The sequence below is a fragment of the Haemorhous mexicanus genome, chromosome Z, assembly GCF_027477595.1.
Source record: "Haemorhous mexicanus isolate bHaeMex1 chromosome Z, bHaeMex1.pri, whole genome shotgun sequence".
In the NCBI taxonomy this organism is placed as follows: Eukaryota; Metazoa; Chordata; class Aves; order Passeriformes; family Fringillidae; genus Haemorhous; species Haemorhous mexicanus.
In genome coordinates this window covers 50,611,276-50,623,402 of record NC_082381.1, presented here as the reverse complement: position 1 = coordinate 50,623,402, position 12,127 = coordinate 50,611,276, and the positions used below count along the sequence as shown (strand labels likewise).

Below are 12,127 nucleotides of genomic sequence, written 5' to 3'. Positions count from 1 at the left end.
GGGGCACAGGGGCCTGCATCCTGGCTGGCAAGCAGTAGCACGCTTCCCGGAGGGAATTTTGTCCCTTCTTATGGAGGGCTGTAGTTTTCAGAACTCAGCACACATTTATTTTTTTCTTCCACAAAGTGGAAATGCCAGACTGATTCTGTTATCCAATTTAGGGCACAACCACAGAGATGGAAAAAGACAAAGAACTTCCTCCCACATCTAAGAAGAAATAACCTTTCATATAAAGTGCTTTAGTCAACAAATTGCTTCATTCAGAATGAGAATGACATGCATAACACAATCCTAAACCTATCCCCCAACATGCAAAGGTGACAGAATCAACAGACAAGGACCAGCATGCTGCCCTTGAGACAGGGTAACAAATGGCTCCTGCTGCAAAATGGGCAAATCTGAATATCCCATACATCCCAAATACTGAAAGGTCTCAGATTCATGCTCCAAATCAGAATGATTGCATGGTTGCACCTGCAGAGATAACCAGCAGCAAATAAAGAAGCATTCCATAAACAACCAAATCTATAACCAGTAAGTTATAATATTTTTTTATTCATGTTAGAATTTCTATCAGTGTTTGAACATTAATATTTAGAGAGTTTGTACAATTTCCATTCAAAGCTTAAAATGAGAACCACGCTAGATCACAAATGGCAACTAAAACACAGTTCAGAATTGTATGAATATTCACACTCTCTTTCTCTCTTAACACTGTTAAACACTTTCTTTTCTCCAGGGGGTTTACAAGGAAAAGTGTGCACTGTAATTGTATCTCAGCAGTGTTCCAAAACATAATGGTATCATCATTACATATAAACTCTTTAAAAATATACTTCTGTCAAAAGACTTGATGACTACTATGTACACTACAAAAATAAATTTTCATATAAATAAATTATATGGCATAATTTTATCTTTGTAACTGAAATGACACAAACCCACTCCTACCAAACAGGCAGGCAATGAGACCCAGTTTGAATATTTTTTTTCCTTTTAACTCCTTACACTAAAAGCTACAACAAGTCCATAATGTAAATGTTATATACTCTTTCCTATTTAACATTAGTAAGCACTCTATACAAATAAAAATCCATTAAACAGTAAAAACATAACTGTAATAGTGTTTCCAATAGAAATAAAATCCCTGCATTTTGTTTGTTATAAACTGGCATGACAAATACTGTAAGAAAAACATTCTTATGATACAAAAATATAAATATCACCCATGATTAAAAAAGTTAAGAAACAAAACCAAAACAAAATAAATGTTGCCAGCCACTGAGTTCTCCCCTTGCCAATGTGACTATCGAAGAAGAAGGTCTACATTGTGCACAAAGCAGCAGACAGCTCACCCACACGCAAGCACGCAGGAAGACTCGGGCAGGGGCAGGTGGGAGACACTGCAACTTGCCCTGGGCCCCTTCCCTCCCGAGGAAGAGCAGGAAGCAAGGCAGCCTGCGGCACGGAGTGGTGCCAGTGGGAGCCCTGCCAATCTCTGACACGTGAGCGCACAAGCTTGGTGGTTGAAGGCGGCTTCCAATTAGTATCATACAGTTTTGTTGCAGAGTTTGTATGATCTGAGGTCACTATGCTGCTAGTGCTAAATTGGGGCCCCTCATCTTTTTGTCATCAAGAGTTTTCACGTTAGACAGTGAACTGGACCAGTAGGCAGTTGCGACATCAACCCTTGGTGTGCACTGAAACAGTAGCTTATGTATCACGGGAATGACACCAGGCTCTCGCCACCTGCTCTTCGAGCGTTCACATTGGAGATCTGTAAACAAGTGCCTCATATCAAAGTGTTTTCAAGTGAGCAAAAAAGGCATGGAAATTTGTGCATTCTAATTATCCCCATTTGTTTTGCTGGCAAGGTCTGTAGGCAAAGATAGACTCCCTGAAGCCACTGGAGAAAAACACTTTCCCATCAAAGAATTGGCCACTGCTGTTCAGGTATCCATAAAGAAAAGCCCCACCACTGCTGTGTTTAGAAACTGAAAATATTGGCTGTGTTTGGCTCTGAATACAAAACTGAACATCTACCTGCTCTAAAAAACAGCTTGGTGAAGGGCAGAAAAAAAGATTTAAAATAAAGACAGAGACAATGAAAACTTGTGTTGCATTATTTTAAATTAAAGTTCTTTGTTCCTATGGTTTGTTTCCAACTGGAGCACAGATTGTAGTGTTTTTCCAGACCCTTCACCTGCAGCAATCCCCTTTTAGTTTAAAAATAATAGTACAAAAAGCTAAATTAGTTTCGCAAAGAGATCCCAGTTTAGCTGTTATAATTAAAAGTGCCAATGCAGCATGGGAAAACACAAACAATAAAGAAAATAACTACCCAGGCCTTAGGTGTCATTACCATCCCGGCCCACCAGAAAGCCATTTATATTTATAAGTGAATATACTTTTTTTTTTTTTTTTAATCCTTCCGTTTGATTTTTATTACTGAATATTAACTCCTTCCTGCCATGAAAATAAGGTGACCAAAGATGCTGCTTTCAATGCTGTAATGACTCAGCTAAGCTGTGGCTCACCATCAAACAATCCATTATCCAGCTTCTAATGCCATTCAAAATTAACAGTATCAAAATAAGGCAGATGCTCATTGTATTTCTATAACCACCAGCACCAGTCAATATCCAGCACCTTTGGAAGTGAAAAAATAATGGTTATAGTGCTTGCACTTACCTGGCATATTTTGTGAGGGGAAAAGAAACCTCAAAGCACTATATGAACTGTAATTAAGCCTCACAACATTCCTGGGAGGTAGGTAAGTGTAATTATAGCCATTTTACAGAATGAAAAACTGAGGCATGGGGCAGCTAAGTGACTTGACTAAAGTCATATGAAACAAGACATTAAGGGTTTGGGAACAGAAACATAATTCTAAACCTCAACTCCCTGACTTATCTAGTATTTTAGTTGGGCCTCTGATGATGGCAGTCTATAGTTGTAAATATTGGTAAACAACAACAGAGTTTTCACTAGTGCCTACTAACAGGGAAAGCCAGACTCACATCAGCATCAGTGGGTTTGTAAGCCCACCAAGTGTTAACATACAGCAAAAGAGAAACTAGAGTACACCAGGAACATACACACAAAAGCATGCATATTTCCAGATGCACACTTGGACACATACAGCAAAACAAAACCTGCACATAGCTAAGTCTATTTAAGCCTCCCAGATTAACTTGCTTTTCTTCATATTTGCTTATTTTAAAAATTACCACGCATAGCGTGTTTGAAAGTTAACAGTAACATTTCATACTACCACAGGGTTGTGATACACAAATTTAAAATATTTTAAACAGACATGTACCTTTTAAAAAAATCCTATTACATAAGCAATATTTGCATAGAATTATACAAGTAAATTATAAAATATTTAAGCAGCAGCAACTTATGCTGGAATTTAGAACTAGATTAAGCTTAGTTGTGGCACAGATATCAATGTACAAAAAGTACAAAGAGCACACAATTTTGTCCCCATTCTATTGCCCAAAGGCAAATGACTCCAGACTATACTACTTTACATCATTCTTTTGTATATTACATATGTGTACATCTTTTAAATACTTAAAAGAAATATTTAACAAAATAATACAATAGGTTACAGTAACAGTGAACTGTTGTCCTGATGCAGCATGTCCTTTTCTACAACTTCAAGCAGTTCTTCTCTTCAAGCAGTTCTGGAATACAGTTTTCCATCTTTGGCCTCTTTGCTTCAGTTATTACCCTGTACAAATAAGGAGAGAGAAAAAAGCAAATGTTCACTAAATTTCAAGAAAAACAAACAAATCAAACGAAACCAATTCATTTCATGATTCTTATGGTTAGAGTTAGCAGTCAGGAAATGCTGGCTCTACTTTCATCTCAGTCATTAATTTCCTGGTGAAGAAATACTGATGCCAATTAAAAAAATGTAGATGTTTTACTTTTTAAGTTCCCAGTTTTAGATAGCTGTGACAAATTCAGTCAAAAAACAATGAACAGTTGAAGGAGAAGTATGCTACAATGAATACTGAGTTTATTTAAGAGTCTCACACTACCATACACTTCAGCTTGAAAAAACTAAGCCCAAGTATTTCCTTATTCTGTGGGTACTATTATTTGTCATATTTCTAGACTGCAAGGCTGAAGGCATTCACATCTATTTACTCTTTGGGATGTTTGGAGAGACATTTTATAATTCAGAAAGTGGTTTCATTTTGAATTATCATAAAAATTTCCATCAAAACTCTGTATGTGTGTGCATACACATGCATGAATGAGTACATGCAAAATATTCTAGAATCAAAATAAAATTACTTGCTCTGCTCAGACTGGTGTCTGTCACTGAAAAGCTCAGACAAGCAAAGAGAAAAAACAGTAATCCACAGATTAATAACTATTCTAACACCTTCTTTTTCCCCTGCAAGAGAAGAACATAGTAAAAATAGTGAGAAGTAGTTTTTCATGTAAGAGCCCCAAGAAGTAAAAAGTCAATGGGCAGCTCTATCCTGTGCAAACGTGCAATTGCCACTGCAGGTGCCCCTGGCACGGCAGAGGTCAGCTCAGACACCTCCAGTGTACGAGGTCACTGGGGAGGTTTCTGAAGGCCCCTCCTAAGAGCAGGGGACACTCTGCTGAGCATGGTAGGACTTCCCACTTCAGACTTGGCTTATCTTCTAGAGGGATTCAGTCCTTATTATGGACTTTAAATTCTTTCACAAACTATTTTATTCAAGAGATGACAACTCCTGAAGTAGCTGGCAACTTTACACTCTCCTAGGCAATGTCATTTCATACAATGTTTTAGAGCATGCCTGATTCAGGGTTCAGAAGACAGGACTTACACAATGGTAAAAGCAGTCGTACAGTTCTAAAGATGTTATACATCTCTGCTTTATTCTCCTCATCTGGTAAACTAGGATTGTACGATGCACTTATCCATTTTGCAAGGCTCTTCGAAGTAGTAAATGTCTGAATACAGTATGACTTCCCAGTGTTGGAGTGCTTTGTCTTAGCCAACCTCATGTCTAGTGCAAACTGTACTATACTCACAGTTGGCAGATTTAAGGTAATCAGTGTGACCTGTAAGTAGTGCTATCTATGAAAAGTTATCTCTGAGAAACTTTATTTTTCCTCTTTCTTTTGATCACACCATTGCCTAACACAGGCCAAAGCTTGCAGTTACACGGGATGGACCTACCTTATTGTGAGCTGTTGCCAGGTATCCTCTCCTCACATTCCACATCTTGCAGCTCTATAACTTCCACTTTAGAATTTCTTCTTTCACACCGCACATTAAAAGGCACGTGGGGGTCCTCAAACGGCGCATGGCCGGCTTCGTGGTGTCCCTCGTAGGATGGGAAGCTCACTCCCCGAGGGCTGTGGCTGTGCAGGGCAGGGTGGACAGCAACAGTGACCGAGGCCGAGGCAGTCACAGTAGTGATGGGCTGGCAGTAGGCTGCTCCTGCGGCGCCCGCGGCCCCGAACGCCGGGCTCCTCACGCTGTGGCAGCGAGCCTTGTGGCCCGAGCGATCCCTGGTGCTGCTGCTGCTGCTGCTGCTGGGTCCCGAGTACCCTTCAGTAGAAATTTCAAAAGCGTCCCTGCGAGGGCGGTAAGGAGGTGGTCGCGGCCCTTCCCTCGCTTCCCTTTTGGGCTGTCTGCCCTGATGCCACGGCTGCTGCGTGCTGGGCTCTGGATTCGACTGCAGCCGAGGGCTCGGCTGGTGCCTTGCTTCCGGCTGAACCACCTGAGAGAGACACGCACGGTTACGGCTCTGACAAGGCAAAGCAAGCAATATGTTTTATGCTGGGAATAATTACAATACTGCTTTGACTCTACAAAGGGAATGTTGTGGAATCTGATAATTGATTTTTCCATGGTTTTTGTCTGAAGTTATTAAAACCTGGAAAGCACATCTTCAGAAAAACACAGGATGACAGCTGAAAACATTATTGTAAGCTTCCTCCATGCTGGTCCATCTTTTCAAAGGGATGGGTGACAAGCACTTGGTCTTAACTCCACAAGCAGAATTGCAGGCATTTGGAAAAGGCTATTCCATGCAGGGAACATACACAGGATGTTAGTGGGGTAGTTTGTATAGACTGTAGGAATCTGTTTTCTGATTTCCATAAAGAGCGTGAAGCACAGCAGCTACATCAGTCAATAAACCGTGACCAACTTCAAATGTGGCTGTGCTTGTACCTATTTCTAGACCTCTGCTGAACAAAACCAGATCCACATTGCAGCTCAGCATGCAACATCAGCAGGGGTAGGAGACAGAGCTTTTTCACTTTCCTTCAAAATCGCAATTATGCCAACCCAGTAGCAAGATGCAACAAGGCTCAAGATTAGGTACAACGTTTAAACTGCTTTCTTCTGGCTCTAATCTTTCTCTCCAAAATGTGCTGCCACAGAGAGGTATACGATAGCAATCTACAAGGAGCTGTGTGAAAGAGGTTGGGATCTTGTAATCTCTCCTCCTTTGCTCTCTGAAAACAGACTGAGAGCTCTCTCTTGTGGCTGGTGCCAATAGGATGTAATAGCAATTACCCATGCCAAAGGCCCTGCTTTTGTACCACCACTTTACCCCTAGCTCAGTTCTAAAGGAGAGAATGAGGAGAACCTTCACTCCCTGCAAACAGGTTTTGGCACCAAGTCACAAAGCACAATCAGTCAGAAAGAGTTTTCCACAAAAATAAATAGATTAAAAAAAAAACCCAAAAAAAAAACCACACCAAAAAACTTCTTGCCCTCCTGCTAATACATATGAAAGCTACTTACTGTGGATCTTGCAAAGAGAGGATTCTCAGTCGCTTCCACTATTACTTGATGGACCGGTGCCCCAGGACCTCGTGTGGCCTCGTACTGATGCAGCTCTTCACTGATGCCAGACACTGTGGTTTGAGAGCTGTACTCAGAATCAGAGGAGTCTGAAGCATTATTTGTGTGGCCAGGTGGCAGTGCAAACCTCACAGTACTGGGGGGTGGCTCAGGAGATGGTGTGGGCAATCTGTCCTGTCCGTTGGCTGGAGAAACCTGGTGACAGCAACACTTTTAGTCACATTCAGCTAGCTTTTCCCTTTTAATCACTAGTGCTTGACACAAACAATGTTCTGCCAAATACACCCTGCCATGCCACAGCAAGCTTAGCAAGAGTTTTCTGATGAACACAGATACTGAACTGAAAAAGATTAATGGAAGTATAAAAGACATGACCTCCACCTGCAGATACATATGTAAACAAGACTACACAGATTCTGCTGTATATCATTGTATCAGGAAGAGCATACACGTGTGTATGTGCATGCACTTGCAAATATAAAAATAAAAACAATATGTGGGTTCCTCTCCCCCTTCAGCAAGCATTAGCAGTGATTTTATAAAATCACCTCAGTGGGTTGGGACAGTGTTACTCTGTGTCTGTTTGCAAAGAGATGGATACACGCATCACAGCAATATATATATATGGTAATAACACACACATTCATATTGTTTGAGTAAGAGACAAGTCATGCATACTGTTAGGAATTAGGAGAGTACACATTGTTGTCAAAACTGTTCTACTAATATTAAAAGAACCCAAACACTTCTGAAATATAGCAGTGCTGAATACATACCTCGTGTTTTATTCTTGGGCACACACATATATATAGACATGTAAAACATAGCCCACTGATTCTATTGACACGTGATAAAGATAACCCCACGTAACACAGTAATTGTGTTAACTACAGGGTAGGTAATAAGTGGCCAACAACCAAATATAAAGCTGGTATCTCTGAATCCTGGAATCTGGACTTGGACTTTGTACTGTAAAGTCATCTACATCTAAGTGAAGCCTTCCCCACATCAAAAATGCTACTTGAGGAAGGAGAATGGCTCAGGGAGAGGTGACTGGGCAGCGGGGACCTTCTGGCAGACCAGTCATGGTTATCAAGGTGTGGTCCATAGACCACCACTGTGTTTGTTGGTCCACACAGGCCTTCCTGGTGGTCTGCTCAGTTAAAAACTTTCGGGAATGCAACAGAGCCAGTGAAGTAGGAAAGTAGAAGGTATGTGTACAAAACAAGCTATCTTTTGGAAAATATTGAGGGAAATCCTTATTTTACAAGCTTGTTTGCACATCACATTATGCTAGTAGTATAAATAACACTATCAGGTTTGCTTATTGTGACCTCTAAAACAAGACTTATTTAAAAAAAAAAAAAACACCTTAAAAAAGAGTAGTATTAACTACATAACAAACAGCACTTTTAATAAAAAAATTATAAGGAAGCCTGAGAGCAAGAAACTTAATCTAAGAAAACTTTAAAAATACTTTCTAAAACCAGGGGGTGATTGAGGGGGACAGCAGCACAGACATAGTATTTTTTTTCTGTTCACCATTAATTTTACTGACCTCAGGGTATGGTCCAAAGAATGAGAGAAGAACAGGAAGCAGCACCAATCCATTGAGAACTCCCAGAATGGTTAGGATTGCCAGAACAGCAAAGAAATACCTGAAGTATAGTTTAAATGGTTTGGGGGGAGAGAATAGCCACTGTTAGAAACAAGAGATTACAAATTACTCCTACATGTGTTAAAATAATACAGATACTAAATTAACTCTAACATATTACTAACATCAAAGTAAACAATTGTATCACTTTCCATATAAAATATAAGGAGTTTTACCTTTTGAATTAGAGAAGCTACATTCCACAAAGTGTTAGTTGAAAAGGAAAGAAAAAATTAAATTTGTTAATTTCCCAGAATCTGGAAGCATGTAATGTTATTTATGAATGTGTTACACAAACACAAAAATATGGAATGTGCAGGGAATGGCTGAATGGATTGAAAGCACAAATACAATGAAAAGGGGCCCCCATTAGTGAAAACCCAGCAGAAGCAAACAAATGAAGTGAAGGGTGTAGAATTTAAACAATTTAGTGTAGAAGGAAAAGAAGCCCTCTTCTCCCAGCAGCTAATCCACTGTGAAATGCTTCTGCAACTTACAGCAGAATGTCTAATTAAATCTACAGTATATCAGGTAAGGGTTTTCCTTGCCGTTCATTAATCAAACTTAACGCCTAGAATTCTGTGAGTTCCAGTTTTACCAAATAGCTTGAATTGCAACTCTTTTACAACACAGGAACCCGCTTTCTGCAAAGAAAATGCCCCTTCTATAGTAAGCTTCAGCATTGTACTGAGTAAGAGCGCTCCACAATGGCAGAGCTGCATTGCAGGCTAATCTTTTGTTGAACAATTTAGCATCTCTGAATACTCTTGTTTTGCGTCAGCCAATTCAAACATAAAGGCTGAAATACTATGGAAGAAGAGAAAAGTGCACAAGTAGTTGTCCTTTCCCACCGCTGAGGGCTAAGGTCTGGGATCCTTCATGAATACCAAGGTAAACCTGTCAGTAAAAGGAAAGTCTTGCTAGTTGGTATTCGGCACAGCTGGGGCTCAGACTAAACTTAAGGCTGCGTTGTAACTAATGATTTCAAGGACTCAGTCTTGGTAAATTCCTGAAGGAGAAGGCAAAGGAGAAGAACAGAGGGCAAGTTTGCTACTAATGGGTCTGCTGATTACATTGTCTAGCTGGCAACAAACTTTATTGCCTCCCTGTTTCCACATCTGATCAAATATATCAGACTCCTGTAAAACTATAAATATCCTGCTATTGTAAACATTTGGGAATTTCTGATCTGCACTAACAAAAATCAGCAAGCCAATCTACTCTACTAACATAAACCTCCAGAACTTTAAACTGGGACACAGATCAACAACAGACATTAAAAACATTTGCATCTCATCCATCTAACGTTAGAATAAACAGGAGGATTATAGTTTTGACCAGTTGGTGTATACAGTGTCTGTTAATTTACTTAATCTTCCACATTGCTGGACTAATCTGTCGCTTTCCGGAAGTTTAGGATCTTCTTCGCCCACTCTAACAATGCTCAGGCTCCCCATAGTTTATTTTACTATATTTTTTAAACACAGCAAGCTGAAGTGAGATTGTGCTATAAAAACAGAAACTGATGGCCAAAAAAAGTAAAATAACATAAGTTGAAAAGTTGAAAGGCTCATTTTATAAACTGAGAGCACATCCAATCCAAATTTGGTGTGAAGGGCTGCTACAATCTTCCATTTGCTATGACACAAAAATGTGTGCCAAAATCTCATCTGTTAAGTAGGAAAGTAGCACACCAAAAATAAACCCCTGTAAATTTAGGTTAAATCTATCAGTAACCTGGATGTCAAAATATTCTAACCCTTACAAAACTAGGACCTAAAAGTAAAATTCTATTTCTTCAATACCAGTTCAATAAAGTAAAAAAATCGTGATTTCGGGAGGAAAAAATTTATTTTGGAACATGGAATACCTATATAGTAATAATCTTCCTGTGGGTTTCATGAGATCTAACTGCAAACCGCCTGCTTTCTTTAAATCTCTTTCATACATAAACAAAAAGCCTGATGAGATTTAGCAGTCATTCTCTCAGTTCCTGCCCCTGACATTTGTTGTTCTTGTTGTCAAATGGATGTCAGTTAAGTCTAGTCATCTATCCAGCTTATGTCTACCTAAGTAGTTAAGCCATCTTTCAGAGCATTTTTATTTGGCCCAGTTCTACCTCAGTTCCATTTTAGGGCTTGGATTATTTTTGTGTGTGTGTGCTATAGTTTACCACAAAGAGCCTGTGTTACTTCTAAGATTAGCCATTTTGCAGAGCTCCACAGGTTGTTTGGAATAGAAGAGGATCTGTTTCATTGCACTTCTCAAATTCCCCTCAAGAAAAGACTTGCTTTCCTCCATACTTGACAAACACACATTCTTAATTATATTCACAAGAAACAGCCTGCTTGTAGTTCTAAACAGAAGGGCCTTTAGGCTTTGCTGTACAAAATTTTAGTATGAAATTCTGTGTTCATATTTATGGTTCCCCAGCTCCCAAACAGCGCCTTCTCCCCCACCACATCCCCCCCACCCCTTTTCCTCATTATGTAAAACCTACATAAGGATAGAAGGGGAAGGCCCTGAGAGAGTCACTTGCAGCACAGACGAATGTTTGTAGGTTCACATGTCTTTTGCATACAAATTCCTGTGCATGCAAGAAGTCTGGAGGACCTCAAGGCTAAAGGTCAGCTGCAGCCAATACTGGACAATACAAGATGCTTTGAACTAATTCAAACCCAGAATCAGCAAACTTTCTAAAGAGCAACATTTTTGTGTTCCTTCATGCTAAGTCTCAGATTTTCCTGGAACAGATTTTAATGTCAGCAATGGAAACACTACCATTTCTAGCAAGTAACAAGGAGTTAATAAAACAGAGGGAAAGCAGGACCATGACATAAGCATACTTGACACACCATGCATAGTAATAAAATGACAGATTCACTGAAGTGAATAAAAATAAAAGCACACTTATTTTTGAAAGAAAGTCAAAACACAAAAATGCTTTACCTGACAATAAAATCAAACTCTGATCCTGCAAGCATTAGCACCCCAAGCAGAGTGGACACGGCCCCATCTAGCACTGGTGCAAACATGTGTTCCAACGCAAGGACAGCCCTATGGTTCCTGTCTCCTATGGCAGTTAAAAACGCCTGTAAAACAAAAAAGTCCATCTCCTTAGGCAGATGTATACAACCTTCCAAACAGCCTCTCTCCTAGCATACACAGATTTCCATCAGTTAATTACTCTAAACTACAGTTTATCAAAGTTATCTCTGTAGCTAACCCTTGAGAGAAGGCTTGATCCTGCAGATATACCACAGCAGCTGCTGAAGTCACACATCCAGAGTAAGCACTGATAACAGAGCCAGACCATAATAATTCTGGAAGCAATGCCTTCTTGCAACAGTGGCCTTTTGTCTCTGGATTTGCCTATTTCCACCTGAAAAGAACCCATATCCTGGTGAAAGCACTTCAGGTAGGGCTGCTCCTCTCATTCTTGTGGGTCCATGGCTTCTATGACTTTTTTAACATTTTCATTTCCCTCAAAAAAGTTTTTGAAACTTTTAGTAATTCAAAGCTAGCAGTTCTATATATACAAAATTATCCTAGGAATAGTGCTGAACATGGTAGTGCCTGAGCAACAATATCTGTAGTGAATGTCTTCATCTCTACCACTCTGTATGAATAAGCTT

At 39.8% G+C, this 12,127-nt stretch overlaps 1 protein-coding gene across 1 annotated transcript in view; it reads right to left on the bottom strand.

Annotated features, from left to right (window-relative positions):
* Positions 1-535: 535 nt before the first annotated feature.
* The window catches only part of PTCH1 (patched 1), a 68,008-nt gene continuing 56,416 nt past the window's right edge, over positions 536-12,127 (bottom strand). The window contains exons 20-24 of the mRNA XM_059873770.1: positions 11,442-11,584; positions 8,394-8,493; positions 6,776-7,030; positions 5,195-5,741; positions 536-3,739 (exon numbers count right to left, since the gene is read on the bottom strand). Of these exons, the coding sequence (XP_059729753.1) occupies positions 5,196-5,741; positions 6,776-7,030; positions 8,394-8,493; positions 11,442-11,584 (1,044 nt within the window). The 3' untranslated portion in view covers positions 536-3,739; position 5,195. The remainder of the gene's footprint in view (positions 3,740-5,194; positions 5,742-6,775; positions 7,031-8,393; positions 8,494-11,441; positions 11,585-12,127) is intronic.